This window comes from Hemicordylus capensis, chromosome 2, assembly GCF_027244095.1.
Source record: "Hemicordylus capensis ecotype Gifberg chromosome 2, rHemCap1.1.pri, whole genome shotgun sequence".
In the NCBI taxonomy this organism is placed as follows: Eukaryota; Metazoa; Chordata; class Lepidosauria; order Squamata; family Cordylidae; genus Hemicordylus; species Hemicordylus capensis.
The window spans coordinates 14,284,499-14,305,335 of record NC_069658.1 but is presented as its reverse complement, the minus strand read 5'-3'; the positions used below and the strand labels follow the sequence as shown (position 1 = coordinate 14,305,335).

The 20,837-nt window shown below is 42.2% G+C and overlaps 1 protein-coding gene across 6 annotated transcripts in view; it reads left to right on the top strand.

The window, feature by feature from the left end:
* Nucleotides 1-20,837, top strand: part of DYM (dymeclin) — a 292,392-nt gene that overhangs the window by 205,328 nt on the left and 66,227 nt on the right. For all 6 annotated transcript variants that reach the window (XM_053297362.1, XM_053297363.1, XM_053297361.1 and 3 more), the window contains one exon: nt 6,498-6,600. In XM_053297362.1, the coding sequence (XP_053153337.1) occupies nt 6,498-6,600 (103 nt within the window). The remainder of the gene's footprint in view (nt 1-6,497; nt 6,601-20,837) is intronic.

The following is a 20,837-nucleotide window of genomic DNA, read 5'->3' as shown; positions in this document are numbered from 1 at the left end:
TAAACCCTCCCGCCGCTCTTAAAGCTACCCCCCACCCCCAAACCGAACCACCAAGGTCCGGACCGGTCCGGAGGCCTTTACAATGGCCTCCGGACCGGTCCGGGCCCATCCCTACTCAGAATCCTAAACAACTCCACCAGACATGAACTTTCGGATGCAATTCAGGCAGAAAAGAATAGCTTATTTGCCGCATGTATCACCTGAGCATAGATCTTCAAATGTGCTCTATGTTGTAATCTGTCAGATATGGGGGCCGGGACAAAAAACATGCCGGAACTAATGAGGGTGTCTGCATCTGTGTGAATGGTGTGTGTGTGTGTGTGAGAGAGAGAGAGAGAGAGAGAGAGAGAGAGAGAGAGAGAGAATGGCTGCATCACTTGTGTACAACTTTTATACACTATTTTGCTGATAATGCCATCCTGAAAGAAATTAAAACAAGCAGGAGAACTGTGATGTTTCTGGGAAGTTTCTGGGAAGATAATCCGTAGTTTTGGACACGGTTGTTGTAATCTGTCAGATTTGAGTCGAGTCTTTCTCCACTTGCGCTCCAGTTGTCTACCTTGCCGCTTAAGCCCCCGTAGTTCTTCTATATACCAAGGGGCCAGTTTTGAAGTGCGTAGGAGAGGACGCTTAGGAACGATCACGTCTATTGCCCCAGTGAGTTTGCTGTTCCTGGTTTCCACCAGGGCATCAACAGGATCGCCGGCAGAGACAACACTAAATTCCTCCAAGGCTTCCTTAAATCCTATTGGCTCCAATGACCTTCTTGGGCGGACCATCCTAATAGGTTCCTCACCCCTGCGAATGTGGGAAGTGACTGTGAGTCCAATGTTAACTAGATGATGGTTCGTCCATGACAATGGGGAAATCACAGGAGTCCCCACCCACGGAACACCACTCTGATCATAGTGAAAGACCAAATCAAGCGTGTGACCAGCAGTGTGCATCAGTCCCAAGACCCCTTGGGAAAGGCCCGTAGTTGTTATGGCCACTATGAACTTCTGAGCTGCCCCGGACAAATTGTTCCTGAAATGAACATTGAAGTCCCCCAGCACCACAAGCCTGGGAGACTCCAACACCAAGCCCGAGACCAAGTCCGTCAGCTCAGTTAGGGACCCTGTTGAGGAGTGGGACAATCAGTACACCAAGAGAAGTCCCAGTCTATCCCTGGTCCCCAAACAAGTACACACATTTGATATGGTCCGACACTTCAACAAGGATCCTGGTAAGGGAAATATTATAGACCACAGCCATTCCATATCCCCACCCACATTCCCTCACCCACTCTTCAACAGAGTATCCTGGAGAGAGAAGCTGGGTCCAGATCAGGCCCCCAGCCTCCCCCAACCAGGTCTCTGTAATACATACGAGGTTGGCGCCATCATTCAGAATCAGATCATGGATGGTTTCTGATTTGTTCTGGACCTACCTGGCATTACAGAGGAGCAAGGTGAAGTTCCAAGGGTGGTCGGCACTGCTACCCAAGGTCAAAGAGCTGGCAGGACAACCGAACAGTTATTAGATTACCAATTCGCCTTCCTCTGTAATGGCCGGCTGGCCTGCCAACGTTACTTCTTCTGTTCCTCACCACCACTGGAATTGCAGCCCTACAGTCAATGGACATGCCCCCTGTCTCCCCATCTCCAGGTAAGCCCAGACACATTCTAAGACAATCTCACCCAGGACTAATTAAAACAGAAGCCCCACTATTAAATGCCCCCCCCATGCATATACCACAAGACCAGCTCTCCTTTAACATCCGCACCATATACACTTTGTACCAGACTGTACAAAGTCTTTACAGCTTATATGGTGCAGATGTTAAAGGAGAGCTGATCTTGTGGTAGCAAGCATGGCTTGCCCCTTAGCTAAGCAGGGTCTGCCCTGGTTGTATTTGAATGGGAGACTAGAAGTGTGAGCACTATAAGATATTGTCCTCAGGAGATGGAGCTGCTCTGGGAAGAGCAGAAGGTTCCAAGTTCCCTCCTTGGCTTCTCCAAAATAGGGCTGAGAGAGATTCCTGCCTGCAACCTTGGAGAAGCCACTTCCTGTCTGTGTAGACAATACTGAGCTAGATGGACCTATGGTCTGACTCAGTATATGGCAGCTTCCTATGTCCCTATGTTAAGATGGGCACCTTAACTTGCAATTTCCATTCTTTTTAGAGCATGAGTGAAAATATAAAGCATCTTGATTCTCATTTTATACCAAGGGCTTTTGGATTACTGATTACAGCTTGTTTCCATGTGAACCTAGTTGTTTCTTGAAATGATCTTCAGACTATCAGAGGCTCTTCTCCAGGTGCCTCTGTCATTGGAGATTAGAGGGTAGCAACCAGGGAAATTGCTTTTTCTGTGATGGCTCACCAGCTCTTGAATATTCTTCCCCAAACTGTTCACCTGGTGCCTAATTTAATGAATTTTATCTGCCAGGCTAAGGCCGTTCTCATTTTTAATTGATGTACACTGCTGCTTTTGTTTGTATTGCTACTTTGCTACATCTGGACGTGTTTTTAGTAATAATTTTAATGCTGTTTTTTCATTTCTAAGCATTCTAAACTGCATTGAAAAAGTTTTTTAATGTGGAATATACATTTAAAGGGAAGAGAGCTGGTCTTGTGGTAGCAAGCATGACTTGTCCCCTTAAGCTAAGCAGGATCCACCCTGGTTGCATATGAAAGGGAGACTAGAAGTGTGAGCCCTGTAAGATATTCCCCTTAGGGGATGGAGCCACTCTGGGAAGAGCATCTAGGCTCCAAGTTCCTTCCTGGCATCCCCAAGATAGGGCTGAGAGAGATTCCTGCCTGCAGCCTTGGAGAAGCCGCTGCCAGTCTGTGTAGACAATTCTGAGCGAGATGGACCTATGGTCTGACTCAGTATATGACAGCTTCCTATGTTCCTATGTTTTTGTAAATGAATAAATGGAAGCAAATAAAACAAGGTTTGCAAACTTGTTTTTAAAGTCCTATTGCAAATGCTGACTTGAAGCAATGGTTGGGATTAACATAATACTGTACCGTGGTTAATTTTGGAAAAGAAGAAGGAAGAGTAGGACTGTAGCATATTTCTGATCTCCTAACCATGGTTAGAAGATTGGGAACATTACAACTCTGCTGGGCCTATGAGGAAAGGCACACTGAGGCACCAGAACAACACCACAGAAATTGACCTGCTCAAAAAAGAACTTCAAACCTGACAGGTCCAGTTCTTGCATATTCCTGGATGCAATAAGGTGAGACAGAGCACAGAAAAAAGTGGGGAAGGCAGGTCTATAGCCAGATTAAGGGCTGTTACTTTGTTGTTACTCAAAACAGTGCCCAAGCGTATCCTCAATCATGTCTTATAACATGGCCTGCTCTGGCCTATTCACTGTGTGCGAGAGGTTTTTTAAAATTGTGTGGTTGGCTTGTTTCTCTGTAATTCCCTTACTTGGCCAACGCTTGGTAGTGGTGCACAGGTTGCCATGAGGGTTGCAGGTTCAAGCCCAGATAAGGGCTTGACAAAACCTGTGTTTAGTATGCTGTACATTGTTGAAGCCAAATTCTTTAATCTTTTTACATTCATAGAACATTTGGGGTAACTGTCTTTTGTGACTTACATAAATGTTTTTGTGGCACTGATTATCTTTTATTTGCAAGGTGTAATGGTCTAGAATGGTTATATATATATATCTAGAGCTTTCTACATCTACACAATGAATTGCCTGAAAATGTGGATTTGTTTTCATCAGCCACTACTGAATCACATGAAGGATTTTTATAAATGAATAGCCTATATATTATGATGGCAGTATTAAGCCCCTGAAATGTTCTGCACATTTCACAATGGTGCATGTGGGAATTGCACTTGTGGTTTGAGGATATCATTAGGTCTGTTTTGTGTAAGATGTTTATTTTAAGCTACAGTGAATCAGAGAGCCACATAAAACACTTGCCTGTCTTTTGGAGACATATTCCTTGTGATATATGGGCCACAAGAAAGAGAAGCTCCACTCTTTAACCAGGGGCTCTAGAACAATCTCAGAGCCCTCCCATTCAAGTCTCTAGGTATATTCTGGAATACTCTTTTAAGAATGTGGTTTGGTAAAGTTCACGTCAGAAAGTCACCATAACAGAGGTGCCAGTATTGAAACTGACACACAGCAAAGTACAGGCTGAAGTGATGGTTGCTTGGTTGGGTTGAGCTTGGAGCTGGGTGCAAGAAACTCTTCTGCCTTCCAAGAAAATCCGGGTTTTATATATCCATGCAAAATCTTGACCATCATAACGTCATATTCCCACAAAATATAAAGCCATGTGTCTAATCTGAAATAATTAATTTTAAAATTTATTTCTAGCCCTTTCCTAAATGAGAATGGTTTTATTTTCCAAATGTTTCTGTCCTAATTACCCAATACTTGTTACTTACATGGTATAAACTCTCTTTGATTACAGAACTTACACATGCAATCCATACCACATTAAATGCAGTTTTACATTCATAGCCATAACATACCCATCACTATGTTCTGTTGAAAATAAGTATAGTATTCCAAAACCAAGATTCCTAATACTAGTAATTGCTTCCCTAACGTCTGTAATCATCTCTAGATGTGTAGGCTTCATCATGTATAGTTTCTGTCTATGTGGATGAATTTTCTGTTTCTTTGCCATTTCCAGCTGAGCTGTAAGATAGATCGCTAACTGTTACCTGAGTATCTTGTATCTTCCAATGTGGAAATATTAATGGCTCCATGGTTAGCCCTTTCCTAAATTAATAACTTGCTTTATACCGCATTACTAAATTATTACCTTTTTAATCTGGCTGCTTTCTAGGAGTTTTGATTACTTAGTGTATGTACACACCACACATATATTATTAGAGTGGCTCCATCCATGGAAAGAGCAGAAGGTTCCAAGTTCCCTACCTGGCTTCTCCAAGATAGGGCTGAGAGAGATTCCTGCCTGTAACCTTGGAGAAGCCGCAGCCAGTCTGTGAAGACAATACTGAGCTAGATAGACCAATGGTCTGACTCAGTATATGGCAGCTTCCTATAAATCCCACTGAAAGGAATATATACTATAACTGTGCTTGGGCTGTATGGAGGGGTGGGACTAGCTTCTCTTTGCAGGAGAGTCTTCTAGAACAACAGTGCTGCAGCAGAAGTCCATACATTTTTTAAAAACAGGTTTAACATTAAAAACAGGTTTAAGCAGACCCATTTCAACAGTTGAAAGTACTTAACCTTTCTTGGAAGTACAGTCATATATGGTTGCACACAGTTACATTTGGGATCTATAAGGAACGGCATGTTCTGTTTTAGATCCAACGAAGGTACTCGTGTAGATACTCAAATTCCTCTGTGGGGTGGGGGGGGGGGGCGGCAATGGGTGAAATTCAGAAAAGATATACCTAAATTATGTAAGCATTTGATGGTGTAGTTAGGTCCATTGGTTTTGTGTTTCTTTTAACTTTCTCTGACATGAGCTCTGTGTTAGCATGATTAATGGCACGTGATTGAAAGCTACTTCCATAGCCAGGTTGCACAAAGTTGGCATAATAAATAACACTGCAGAGTACATCAGTTCCCCGTGATATCTGTAAATTTCTTAGTAGTCTTGCTAATAGCACTTAAGCTGCAAACCTAGAAGAAAAGCAGCCAAAGCTGTTTCCCCACAACATCATTCTATTTGCAACCAGTTCTGAATAAGAGTAGCAAATCAGCTTCACAAAGGGCTGGTGCAAATAATCCAACAAACGAACCAACTCCAAGGCCGCACTCTCTCTCCCTTTCCCCCTTTATTTCCAGCTTAGAGCTCTGATGACAGAATCCTGGTTAGTTAAACCACAGAGCATATTTTCATTTGTCCACTGTGAACTGTTTGTCCAGTGTAAATATGAAAAATAATGCTCTCCCTCAGCTGGAGAAATTAGCATCAACTCTAGTTTCAAGCTTGCATTCCTAAATTAGTATTAACTGATTAATATCAATCAGGCATAATGTCAAACCACATTTGGTGGTTTGTGATTCTCTTGTGAATCTGCAGCCTGATCCCTTACGGCAGGCATTCTCAAACGCGAGTTCCCAGAGCGGGTTCCAAACTCTCGTCCTCTACAGCCACAGTAACTGAAGACTGTTGTGGCTGCAGATGATGAGAGTTGTAGTCCAAACACAACTGGGGACCTACGTTTGAAAACCCCTGCCTTAGGGCCATCATTGCATCTCATCTGCACTGTCACTTAGTGGTTAGTAGTTACTTAGATGGTGGGGCAGGAGTAGCAAAACAAAGTTTCAATTTTGAACTATTAAAAAAAAATCCTAATAACAAAATCAAGCTTTGTAGAATTCCATTTCCAAATAAGCACCTTGTGCAGTTATGGGTAAAACTTTGGTTTAAGTTTCCTATGTAAGGTGCAGTTTGAAGAGTCTCTTCTAAGCTGACAGTCTAGTTTTTATAGAAGTTTAGCATGCTTTGTGTGCTAAAAAATAAAACCTCTCTCTGTGTTTTTCTCTTCTAGTTTGTTTTCATTGTTGTCAAAAAAGCACAACAAAGTTTTGGAGCAGGCCACACAGTCCTTGAGAAGTTCCCTTGCTTCAGATGATTCTCCACTTCCAGATTACGTGAGTACCCAGCTTAATGTTTAGGGAACATGTCAAAATAGAAGCAACGGTCGCATCCCTAAGTCTGCAGAAGTCTATCAAAGTGTGTGACAACCCAGCAACCACCAACACCAAAATATAGGAAGCTCTGCTAATGACATCATGTCTGAAACTCACTAAGAAAATAAAAAATGTATTTGTAAATGGCAAAATAAAAACCACAGCTATTCATAGCTAGGAAATTTACTTTAGTCTCTGACAGCATGCAGTTTTTGAGCATTTTTATTTGATTGCCATTATAATAGTGAGAGGAGGGGTTGGTTGGGTTTGTCACTCCCTCAGCTGGCAAAGGGCAGAGCGAGTGACAAACCATAATGCGGTCTTCTAGCCAGCATCTGTTCATACTCTGTGAAAGTAATTTGAAGTAGTCTCTAACTACTATAAGAAGAGGGTCTTACTTCGTTTCACTCATACAATGGGGGAGTGTACTTAGCGGTTATTGGTGAGAACAGTTACAGGTACCTGTTGTTCTTTGCTTTTCTGGGAATACTGCATGATGGTGGAAGCTGGTACATTGAGTTAAGAGCTTGAGTTATAAGCTGGGAATTCACCAGTGCAAATCTCAGCTCAGCCATGATCTCACAGAGTACTCTTAGACAATTCACATCATCTCTGCCTCAACCCTCCCCTAAAATATGGGAATAATGAAAGTGGCATACCCATATAGGCTTGGTTGTAAGGTCAATAAAATAATGTATTTTGAAGTACTTTGAGCTGTTAGGAAAAAGTGATACATATTTTTTTCCTGAAATGTATGTCTTGCTTTTCTTTCAAGTAAGAACTCTGGGAGCCTTAACAGAGACGTTAAGATAGCTTACCTTAAGAGGCCTTTCCACATGTCGTCTGGTTTGACTCAGTATATGGCAGCTTCATATATTCATATGCTTTGGCTCTATAGCAAGCTAAGCCAAAATGTTGAGTGAACAAGGTGCTAAATGTGAGGGTTTTGTGTTTTCCTGTGTCACCTGCACACCCTTGTTTGGGCCAGCAGGACTCGGCAGTAGGGAATTTATTTGCCTTGGCCTCTGTGTGCTGTCTTTCTGAAAAAGCACAATAGTGCTTTCCCCCTGCTAACTCAGCAAAGAGGCACCTTTCAAAGTGATGGTTCCCTTATATTTAGCAGGGGGAGAGCAACAGGCCCTGTCTAACACCATCACAGCATCCCTCCAGTGCCTACTGCTGGTGTCTACCTTGTGTTTCTTTTTCAATTGCGAGCCCTTTTTGGTTCAGGGATCCATCTTTATTTTATTTTATTTTTCTATGTAAGCCACCTGGAGAACTTTTGTTGAAAAGTGGTACATAAATATTTGTTGTCGTAGTTGTACCTGCCTCCCTCTTAGGCCTGTCATCAGAAAGGTAGTGAAGTATTATATTGTTTAGGTGAGCCTTTTAGTCCTTTTAAAATAGCCTCAGTTTATTTGATTTTTTTTTGTTTTGCTCTGTGTGTTTCTGTGTGTGCATGCGTGTATGCACATGCAGGTATTCATTGTGCTATTTGTTTATAGTAATGTTTTGTCTCTCTGTCTGAATGTAAGCTGTCTCGAGTACTCTTCTGCACAGATGGTGGGGTATAAATTAAGCTTCAGAAAAAGGTTTATGAAGATATTGTCTACTTGACTGGTAGTGAGACTCCAGCAGAGGTCTTCCCACCACCAAGTGCTATCTATTCCTTTTACCTGGAGATGTTTGGGATTGAGTCTGTGATCTTCTGCATGCACAGCTGTGCTGTACCACTGAGCTTGATCCTGCCTTATTATTTTGATTTATAACATGCCATATCCTAAAGCCACCACAGTTACATTTTGGTATATTTTGCGAACAGTTACCAAAGCCTGTTGCTTGCCAGTAAAGAACGCCATCTGTCCACTAGACTAGAGATCAAACTACACATTCATTTGCAACCATATGTAATGATAGTCTGACGCCCTCTTCTCTGCTGCAAAGTGTACTTAGGAAGGGGGAATGCTGAAAAGAAGAAGGTATTGGAGAAAGCATGGAAGTCTGGAGAAAGGTTGTAGCTCTTCCGATAAGAGGGAAGAGTGGCAAGAAAGCTGACAGGAGCTGCAGAGAACAAGAAACAAAAGTTGAAGTAGTATATGCATATGTTTTGGTTTCGTGTGTGTGTGTGTGTGTGTGTGTCCATCATCTTTACACCCGTTAGTGAGCTTAGCATTTTTCTAAAAACTAAGTATTTTTGTTAAGTTCTAACATAACTCCAACACGCCAGTCCAGTTCTAGTCATGCTTGCAAATGGTATCTATGTTTATTTTTAGTTTGTTTGTAACATTTATATACCGCCCTATATAAAATCTCAGATAGTTTACAATCCAATCAAACAACCAACACCTAAATCATATAAACAATAGTTGTAGTTCGTGTAGTAGTAATAATAAAAATAAATATTTGCTATTATATATTTCTCTTAGGTGTACCCGTTGCTAATCCCATGTGTGGCAGCTCTCGCGAGAGTTCGTGAACAAGCTGCTGGCAGGGGAAGAGAAAAGCAACGGTGCTGGACAGGCTTGCGGGCAATTGGGGAAAGGTGGCGGTGGTGGGCGGGTAGGGAAAACAGCGGCATACGTGGCGGGGGGGAAATGGCAGCAAGGGGAAGAACTAGAGGTGCAGATGCTCTGCGCCTGGCCCAGCTAGTTTGCTGCTATTATTATTTTACTAGAAGATTATTACTACTTGAAGTAGCTAGGGATCCTCAACAATGTAAGTCGTGTTTGCTGGATATACTGCTTGGGTGTTCACTGGGAGACGAGGCAGCAGAGGACCATCTCAGGGTAGCTCTTTGCTGTCCCAACACTCGACAAAGAGCTGCTCCCGTGGTGGTGGGAAGTAGAAGACAGGTGGTGGTGGAGCATCCTGCTGTCCTACTGTTGTCCCAAAATCCACCAGTTGAGATGACCACCTCACCTTGCTTATGAAAAGTCCACCCCTGCTCTCAGCTTAAAACAGATGAGTAAAAAAATTGGACAAAGTGTTGTCTGTTAGTCTCTAATTTGATTTATTTATGACCACAGTTACTTTTTCTTTGTGCCAGAGGACTGAAATTTTTCTTACCTGTTGTACAATTAGCTGCTTGGCAGGCTCAGAATCCTTGGGGTAATTCAGTATCCTTTCCTAGTGTGAATAATCCAAATAACCTCAGTGATGTAGTTGCTGGGTACGATGCTTCTCTTGTTCCCTTTTTTTTTCTCAGCTAATGCCCCCTAAAGGAGTCAACAGAGTCCCCTGCTTAGATTCATCTTATATTTGTCTGTGGTAAATAGAAAGCAGCTGCCACTAAGCATCTAACTCTTGAAAACTTTAAACCCCTGAAGCGTCATCATCTGGGAATAATATAACTTGTAAAACAAAGCTAAGGGGGAAAAGCAGTGTTTGTTTTATGTGGGATGAATGACTTCAGTTGGGGTCCTTCTAATTTGGCCATTAGGAGGGTTATTAAAAAGCAGTATTACAAAGGTGGTTTCAACAAAAAGATTGTTTTTGTTCTATCTTGTTATTACATTTGATTATAGCCAAAGCAGTAAGCATTTTATAAATAGCCCTTCATTTCAGCCCCCCAGCAGAGAAGCAAAGCACCAGTAATCTTACTGTCTTTATGCATTGGTGGATGCTAAATTACACCCTTATATTATTTTAGTTCCTTATAGTGAATTGTGTTTTAGAAGTCAAATTTAATTTCCCCTTACATGCTTGAGCATGTGCAGCATGTTGCTGAATGATAGCACGGAAGTGTCCCCCATCTTTTAAGCAAGCTGACAATACAAAAAGCAGAAAGTTTTGGAATGAATGCTGTCCTTTTATGAGGAAACTATGTGATGATAGACTGTAGTCCATGCAAGTTTATAGTCCAATAAATGTGTTAGCCTTTAAGGTGTCATAAAGCTCTTTGGGGGTTTTTAAATAAGATTTTTCGTCCGAGTAGTTTCAAAGCCATATACTGTAATCCAAATTCTGGTCTGGGGGTTACTCCTCTCCTAGGTACAATTGAGAGCAAGTTCCTTTAAGCCACGGCTGCTCAACTTGGGCCCTCCTGCAGATAATGGCCTACAACTCCCATAATCCCTGGCTATTGGCCACTGTGGCTGGGGATTATGGGAGCTGTAGTCCAAAAACAGCTGGGGGCCAAAGTTGAGCAGGCCTGCTTTAAGCATAGTGGCACTTATATCTGAGTGACATGTGTGGAATCAGGCTGTGTGAACTCTGGTTTATTATGGGAAATAGCAAATTTCTAACCATCATGATTCACAGGAGGTAGGGCCAAGCTGGTCTTGTGGTAGCAAACATGAATTGTCCCCTTTGCTAAGCAGGGTCCACCTTGGTTTGCATTCAAATGCAACACTACATATGAGCACCGTAAGATATTCCCCCTAGGGGATGGGGCTTCTTTGAGAAGAGCATCTGCATGCTTGCATGCAGAAGGTTCCAAGTTCCTTCCCTGACATCTCCAAGGTAGGACTCCTGCCTGCAACCTTGGAGGAGCTGCTGCCAGTATGGGTAGACAATACTGAGCTAGATGGACCAATGGTCTGACTTGGTATAAGACAGCTTCCTATGTTCCCAAGGTATGTGGGCTTCTGTGGGCTCAGAAAGCAAGGGGCCACAAATACCTTTGTGCTCCATCAGATCATACTCTCTATCCACAATCCTGATATGGTAGCTCTTTAGAAGGCTGATTAGCCTCATGGTTTTTCTGCCTGCCCAGGCTTCCAGAAACAGGTGGTGGAGATTGTTAAACACACAGCTTCGGTGCATAGCTGGAGCTTAGTGGATCACAAGTTGTGCAGGCCTCTCTTGGGTAGTGTTAGATTGATGAATCCATCTATCCAAATATTGCCAAGTCATAACTAACAGAGGGTCTTGAGGGTCCAAGGCCAAGTTCCTTCCCAGTCCAAAAACGTTTGTATTGGAGTTATCAGGAACTGAAACTTGAGCATAATACAAACAAAACATGTGCTCTACCAGTAATCTATGTGACTCAGCTCTTCATAATACATCATAGAAGACTTGGGCAGAATTTCCAATGCACGGAGTAAAAGACTTCCTGCACCCCATGTATCTTGAACCCCTTTCTGTAACTCTCACATTCCTGTCCTCTTTGCTCTCCTTGCCAAAATATTCCAGTTTGAGGGAGGAAACGCATACTTTGATGCTGAATGAGCTGCACAGAATATCAGGGGTTGCATAATATAACCTGAATAGATTTGGATTTCCTTTGGCACTGGATTTAGAACTACCTGGATAAATAGCTAACATGTATAATGATGACTTCAGAGTTGGTTCCAATGTAAAGATGTACTTACTTTGTTTTCTTTACTTTCTAAATGTCCATTTGCATATCTTTCTAATGTAACATGTAAAGTTCTGCATAACTTGGGTGATCCAAGTTACGACAGAAGCATTCGGGAGCTTAGCTGAGGTTGTACAGGAGGCTTGAAAATATGTGTAGTAGTGGAGTCCAGGGGCCAGTGCACTTTGGGCGTTTTCCAAGCATGCTGTGCAGACCTGATGCTTTCCCAGCTGTGAAATGGAGGAGGGACGGAGGCAGGCAGGCAGCAAAGTTCTGCTTTGGACAGTCCCATCATCATGGCATGCATTAACAAGATGAAACATGTCTGCTTAAGTGGAAGCTTCCTAACTGGGTGTCTGAGTTGTGTTTTCTAGAAGTCCGACCATCTTTACTCATGATGTCTCAGCTGAGACTGTCCATACGTGACAATTTGAGACAGTGGTTTTGGTGGACTAGACTGTATTTGTTCACTAAAAGTGAAACTGGGATGACAAATTCATTTTCTCACAGACTACCAGTTACTCAAACAGCTTAAAGTAGTTGCTTGTGGCTGAGGAAGGTTTTGGGATCATTTTCTCTAAAAAGAAAATTGTTGGGGCTAGATCAGATGTTGTTGCTGATTAATAATGTAATTGATTAATCTCAGTTTGTAAGAAGCCTAACTTCAGTTGTTGCATGCATTACAACGTAATTTTCATCTTCCTTTGTCCTCCCCCAAAAATTGTGGTGGTTGAGCCAGTATTAAAATATCTATTATGTTATGAATGTACACACCAAATTTCATTTGGACACCTCAGGAATACCACAATGTGTGTTACAACTTTTCTGCTCCCCTTGAAAACGGGGTCAAGGTGAAGTTAAACATGAAACAGAATGGTGTCCTGAACATGAACACCAACTTTTATTCTGATACATTGATCTTCAAGACAGGTATTGTAAAGCCATGTGAGTTGCATCTTTTCAAGCATTCTTGAAAAAGCAGAGGGAGAGTCAGCTGAATTTGGAGGAGCAGTGTCATGTTATTCTCTTCATTCTTTATCATACGTTTAAAATAATCTAGTGACACAGCAAATACAGGTGTTTTTTTAAAAGCTTAACCATTACCAAAAAGTAAAATACAAATGAGATATATAGGAAAAACAACAATTTTGTGTGGCATCTTAAAAGACCAACACACTTATTGTGGCATAAATTTTCAAATGCAAGAAGTATAATCCAGTATGTATCCATGTGGGTATTGGAGTGGGGGGAGAGTTAAAGAAAGGTATGTCAAATGGCAGGAATTGCAAGGCTTTTGTGAAACACTAGTTTTGTGAAATGCTTGTAATGTATACAAACTAAGGACTATGATTATTTACAGTAGCAGTAATTGGTGATACTGGCTGACATCCTGACTAACACTGTGCATCTGCAGCTGAATTAAACACACTTCCTGTAGATGAATTCTTCAGCAACACAGAAATGCGTACACACAGAGGAATAATTTTCACTGATCTCCCCTTTCTCCAGAAGCACCCTGTGAATCCTGTAAATATGTCCCTGAGCGTCACGCAGTCTTCAGGGACATATTTGCGAGTTGCACAAGGTACTTCTGGAGAAAGGGGAGATCAACAAAAATGCCACCACCGACATGCTGCACACATGCTTCCTTTGGCTGCATGCGTGCAGCCTTTATCAGGATATTGACCACAGTGCTCTTAGCAGTGCTTCAGTTAATTAACTCAGTAGAAAATATTGGTCCTTGGCTAGGTCAGCAACAATAGAAACAAGCATGGTTATAAATTCTAATTCAGCTGTTTTACATTCTGTCTTTTATGTTTTGTTTGAAGAATCACTGCTTTCACGTCTGCTGTAGAAATTAAAGAGTTATCCAACTGCTTTCTGAATGTTGCCATTTCTAATGTCAGATTTGTTATTTATTCTTTTGCATAGATACTGTTTTACTTGTCTTGTGTAGTCTGCAGAAGGGCACAGTTGGCAAATAATAGCAAATTATTCACTTGAGCAAGTGAATTTTTAAAAATTATTCTTATTTAAAATATTTATACCCTACTCCTCCAGTGCACTGTTCAGGGCAGCTCACAAATGGATAAAACCAGAAAAACGGATCAAACAAGATTTAAAAAGCATAAAATCAATAACAGGTTTGTTTGTTTTTTAAAAATACAATATAATTATTAGAAACCAAATTTAAAAGTAGCCTGTCTGAGAATTCCTATTACAGGAAGCACTGCCCAGGACATCCAACCTATGTGTTGTGGATTTGATTTGCATCATACTGTCAGCGCATGGTTTACAAAGGGGTGTGGCCTGTACTTTGAGTAACCACCATCTTGAACCAACATGGTGGTTCAGCATTTAAAAAAAAAAAAAAAAACACCTGTCACATTCTCCTTGGACTGTCTTCAGGGGTTGTGAATTTGATTTGTATCAAACTGTAAAATCAAAAATTATTCAAAGGGGGCTGGGCACATGGGCATACAGACAGATATGGAGATCTCATAAGCCTTTTCCCTTCCAAAAATTGGCTAAAAAAATCAGGATTCATAAAGTTCTGAGAATACAGATATCATTGGATGTAATGCTAGCATCACATCTATTAAGCAATGTTTGTTCTTTGACTTCTAGGTCCAGAAGCAACTCTATTCAGGTTTTAATGTTTGAGAGTAGTTTTTGTAGGTATCCATTTTATGAACAAAAGAAACAAACGGGTACAGAGATGTGCCCACACAGGAGCAGACAGGTTCATTTTCAGGGAACATATGTGTGCATGCATTCCTTGCATCTGATCTCTGCAAAACAATGCACCCTATACTGAACCTGAAAATATCCCTTGCCTAAAGGTGCAAGTCGGGCCAGCATAGGTCCATATCAACTCACTATCCATTTTATATGTAAAAATCATTTAGAATAAAAATTCAGATAAGACCAGTCCTGTCATGGGTTGATTTAGCTAGTGTTACTAGGGTCTGCTGGACACTTGTCTACTGCCATGTTCCGTGTCTGTGCTTTGCTTTAAAGTGGGGCAAATTGGTATCAAATGGGTGCAAACCCCTGAACTGGAACAAAAAGAATGAAGGTGTGACTTTGAAAACAAAGAGTTATTTTATTGAGGGATAATGAGGGTACAGGTAATGAAAAAGTGGGTGATTTGACACATTTGCCAAGTTACAGTACTGGGAAGGGGGATAGAAGCTTGAGGGTGAAAGGAGAAAGGGCGAAAGCATTTTTCATAGCTACCTAAATGTAGCTGTGGGAATCCTTTTCTCTGGGGAGGTCAAGCATAAGGTGAGCTCATTGGATGCACCTGGATGACTTGGGTGCAAAGTCTGATGGTGAGGTGTAAATGCAAGGGCACCCAGGGCAGAGTACAGGCTTGCAAGAAGGCTGGATGGCAAAAACATGATGGCAGTTGCAGGGGGTAAAAACTCCAGCAAATGCATGATCCCATATTTGAGGGGTGTTTTATAGGCAAAAACATACCGTGAGACATTGAATGAAGGCTAGAGGAGACTAGTAGATGGTCTTCTTCAGGAATTTCCTGATTACTTCAGGAGTTCATGCTAAAAGGGTGTGAATATTAGTTATTTTTTAGGTTAAGTTGGGTGGCTCCCTGGCATGCTCCTCTACACAATGGAAATTTCATGAAAAGTGATCGCTCGGGACAAATCACTTGAATAGATGTTTGGAGAAGGACACTTCACACATTCTGGCATAGTCTTGCTTAATTTTGATAACAGGAGGGGGGGAACAAGGTAGAAAGGTTCACCTAACCTTGAACTTTTCAAAGTGAAGAGCGTTTCCCATTCCTCTTCCTTTTGTCTCTTTTCAGCTCTAATTGGGTCTATCACACACCTCTCTCTCTCTCTGCCTATGCTTTAATGCAACCAGAGAGGAGCATTTCCTCTTGCTTGTTGCAGGTCTTTGCAAATGAAACTGGAAAGCACTTTTTAGGAAAACACCTTGCCAAATGACCTTTGTCTAGAATGCAGCCAGTATTTCTCTTCCAAACAGACTAACAGCTGGGGAATGGCTGAAAGGCTACTGTTTAGAGAGGCACACTGAAACACACCAAAAATGGCATCACTAGTAACACTAGCTAGAGTATATTGAAGGGAATGTATCTAACTAGCCGGCAGAAGCTGCTACATAACCTCCCTTTAGCCCTAGCACTGCACTAGGTGCTGCACTATGGGTGTTTCTACATTAGATGGACAAGGCAGAGATGGCAAAGGATCAGTGGTTGACAAACAAGTAGTGAGAATGGTGCAGGAAAGAATGAAAATGGGCAGTTTACAAAGTTTTCCACAAATCAAGGTCTTATATGTCTCCTCCCACTTACATGCAGACTACATCGTGGAACAATTGTGACTCCAGTCTTTCAGATGAACTGAACATTAGTGTTGTGTGTCTTTCACTTTCTGAACTCATATTAATTTTCTTCACCCTCTGGCTCCTTAAACCCTGCAACAGCCATCTGTTGCGCCGCAAGTAAACTCTTGGGGTAACTCACATATCGAAATAGAGCAGGATGTCTCTAGGCCCCTACTAAAACCACGCACAAGAGAGCAGAATTAAAACACATCCAGCAGCTCTTGCAGAGGTTCCTTCCCAGATCAGTGTGAAATGGTGGAGCATTTGGGTTGTACTCATTCCCATAAATCCATTGTGGTTCCCTGAAGTTCCTCCATGAAAAGCAGCTACCCATTGAGTTCTTGGCTTGTGGTGTCAGGGAGAGGAAGGCTTCACCCGCTTCAGAATCCAGTCTTTCCCAAGCACTCTTCCCCCTCTCCAAGTGCCCCATGCTTCATAGCATGAGACCGTGAAGAGAGCCTTCCAGCTGTTTGAGAGCCTAGACTTGAACATGTTACCTGCTCTGTGCTCAATCCCACTAAAATTATTTTTTCGAAAGATAGCACTTTTTAACATAGTTTGCTGATTAATCCTTTGGTCCTGATACACTGTGTGTGTGATAAACCTACAGGTATATACAGTAGTATAATATGTTCCTCTGAAATACTGTAAATAGGCTGGTTCAGTACCTCTTTTCCCACAAATAAATCCCTGGTTCACACGCTTCTTAGTCTGCACTTTCCCTATCCATCCATTTTGCAGACATTTCTTAAAAGGTTTTGAAGAAAGCAACTGCTATCCATTTCCACAGTGTAAAGAAGCCTGCATTCACATTTTGAGGATGTGTTTTTATGTCTGCCTCTTACATTTTGCAAACTACTAAAGAACGAACCTTTGAAGATTATTTTGTTCATTACTCTAATTAACCTGGGTTGTAGTTGTTTATCCCTGAGGACAATATGGCGTGCTGTCCTATTTGGAATCATTAGAAGTGTTTCTCACATTAATGTCATTTTCTAGCCGTGCCTCTGGCAATATACGTGTGAATTGCTGTTGGAAGGAGCAGCCCACAGAGCAGGGTGGAGAAGTAGGCCTGATGGACTGAGTTAAAGGAAGAGAAGTATACCAAAGAGCAGAGGGAATATGGAAAAAGGAAAAATGTCAGAGGGAAGGAATGTAACGGTCCTTACATGAAAGAAAGCACACATCATTCTGAGCCTGCCATAAGGACCGTTTCTTACCTTCCTCTCTCCACCATCTACAGCCATTCTGCTGAGTTAGGAAGGAGGAGAGGAAGTGGCTGACAGTTGCTAGGCAACAGTTACTCACATCCCCAGCACTCTTACGGTAGGTCATGCTCCACCTTTTCTGCGTGCTTCAAGTAATTTGCTGTGCTGATGTACTCTGTACTTCTTGCTAGGCAGCTCAAAATAGTGTAAATGGGACATTTATTATAGGCAGCTGCCACATACACCTTCCAGCAGTCTAATGGCATTTTGTTGATATTATGAGCGATTTTGCTGGATTTAGAGAGAACTGGGAGAAGGTACTTGTGTGCCTTGCTAGGCGAAGACTGTAAGCAATCCAACTGACCCTGGCAACAGAGCCATGTGGTTTTACATCAGTCTGCATGCTTTAGTGTAGGGATGTGTAGTGTAGGGACCACCATCTTTAGTGTGATTTGACGCTGCGGGGAGAGGAGTGGTGAGCAGGATCTTTTAAAAAGAGGAGAACCGGTCCATACCAGCTCTCTGCCACAGCATGCAGCTTCCTGCTGTGACTCTGCTGCCCCCCCAAACCCATGCCCAGCACTGGCATGTGTGCATGCAGGGGCACCATTTGTGTGGTCAACATGGTATTGCCGACCACACACATGGTGCTTGCACATATGCAGACACCATGTGCATGCTAGCGCCACGCACAGGTTTTAGGTGGCAGAGCCATCACAGCAGGAAGCTGCATGCAGTGGCAGAACCTGCTCTCCTCTTTTTTAAAAGATCCTGCTCACCGCTCCCCTCCCCGCGGTGCAGAACCAGTACACATCCCTACTTTAGTGTCCAAGGGGAGTGGTTTAAGAAACCAAAAAGGAAGGAATTTGTTCCATTGGCAGGGAACAACTGTTGGTCAATGATAGGCATTTGGTACACTCAGCCTCTAGGTGGCCCAAATTCCTGGCAGGGGAGGTGATGAGCATGAAGAGGAAGGGAAGGAGGACGTCCCTACACCATGAGAAGGTGCTTCTAGAGGAATTGTGCTGGCTAGTACTTTAGTTGCTTTAGACAAGACTTGAAGTTGGTTGCCAGCAATCTGCATCTTAGTCTTTCCCCCACATTTGGGAGAAAGTAACATAAACTTGGCCACTTTTGCCAGCACACACTCAGCCTAGGGAAGATAAAGAAGTGTTCGGGATCACAAGCTTTTTCCAGTTCCCACACTGTTCTTTCAGCTTGCTTGTTCATCAGAGTCACAGAGTGTTCAAGTTACTCTGCCCTGGGAAAAATGCTTAATTGAATTTTCCTGAAATATGAAGTCCAGGTTTCTGGAGTGTGTGTTTGTTTTTGCATAGTACACATCATCTCTTTCTCTTGACTTTCTTATTATAGTCTGTTAATTAAGGTTCTTCAGAAATCCTAGCCTTCAGTTGTTGCTTTTAACTTGGGAGTTAACAATCATCCCAGACTGACAGAATTTCTTTTGAGGGTAATTAAATGGCTCCAACGTGGATATGCAGAAAGTAGGGTGGTAGTTCTCCCTCTCGTGTACAGAAACCACGCACACTTGACTGTGTTGTCACTTCTGAAAGTATGTCTGCTAAAATTCACCTGTGTCCCACTTCCCACTGCCTTAGCATGTCATTTTTAGATGCACTGTTGCTTATTTTTCTTATACAACAAATATTTTAACTGAGTAGCCATCAGTGCCGGTGAGTGTCTATGAACCTCCTTCCTAATGCTCCTGCACCTATATAGGATAATTTCTTTATACACAGACTCTGTATCCGTGCTTTCGCATAGTCACAGGTGTCTAATTGACAGATTACCATGGGTAACAAAACCCGTGGATAATAAGTACTTGAGTCTATAGGAACATGGGCTTTACCAATAGCAATAGCACTTACATTTATATACCGCTCTATAGCCGAAGCTCTCTAAGCGGTTTACAATGATTTAGCATATTGCCACCTAACATTCTGGGTACTCATTTTACTGACCTCGGAAGGATGGAAGGCTGAGTCAACCTTGAGCCCCTGGTCAGGATCGAACTTGTAACTTTCTGGTTACAGGGCGGCAGTTTTACCACTGTGCCACCAGGGGCTCTTAGGTTTAGGTTCCCAGACTAAAAAAAACACCACACAAACACCAAAAAAGGCCACATAAAGTGCTCTACCATTCTTCATGGGTCTCCTGGCATCCAGCAATGTCCCAAAATGGCCCTACCCCCAAAGTCCAAAACAGTCCCCCAAATAATGGATTTCAATATCTGCAGATACGAAAGAATTAAAACCCACATATCCACAGTTCCCAGAGGGCCAGAAGATACTGTGGAGGTCACTTCCAGCCCCCATTTTGTTTACAGGAGCCATTTTGAGGCTCATTTAACTAAAAATGGGCAATCAATTATTTGGGGGACTGTTTTGGACTTTGGAGGTGGGACCATTTTGGGACATTGTTGGATGCCAGGAGATTCATGGAGCATGGTAGAGCACTTTATGTGGCCTTTTTTGGTGTTTTCTTTGTGTGGTTTCTTTTTAGTCTGGGAATCTAAACCCCATGTTCCTATAGACTCAAGTATTATCCACGGGTTTTGTTACCTATGATAATCTGCAGGAATGGAATCCCCATAGATGATTAAGTCCACCTGTATTGTCATCCTCTGATCTCTCTACTTTTGATAGTTTCTCCCTAGACCTCTAATTTCTCTGCCTTGCTGCTGGATTCCCTGTCCCTTGACTTTCCTACTTCCTGGGGTATTTTTCTGATGCCCAGCCTGCCCTCCAAAGCTACTGTTGTCTCTAGGGCCGACCGCAAATGAGATTGAGAACTTCACTTTCTTTCACATAGGCTGGACTTCTATAAATGTTCTGACAGCTTAATTCCCTGAGAAGTTGCAGTATTTGTGAACATCCTGACCCATTTCACCAGATTAGCCAATCGGGGTCAGAGGCATCACCACCTCAAGTGCAGTACAATATAGGTGTTTCCAGTTTATATTTGGGGAATAGTTATTTGGCTCACAGTCAGTCTGCTTCCCTTTCCATGGTGGTAAATATGGCTTTAAAGGAAACAGCATTTGAGAATTTAATTTGTATCTTTCCTTTAGGAAAAAATGTTGATGACAAAAGTTTCTGCATCTCTTAGCGGCTTGACTAGTCTTTGCTCCCAGGCCATGAGTCAGGAAGTTAAATAGCGTCATCAGCTTTTGTGTTTATTGTAATCTGCATTGACTCTTAGCCAGCAACCAAGGGAATACTTTAAAAACAAGATGGAATGTCACAAATAACAACACTTAATCTAAAACGGTTGTTGCGTATGTCTGCTATTGCAGT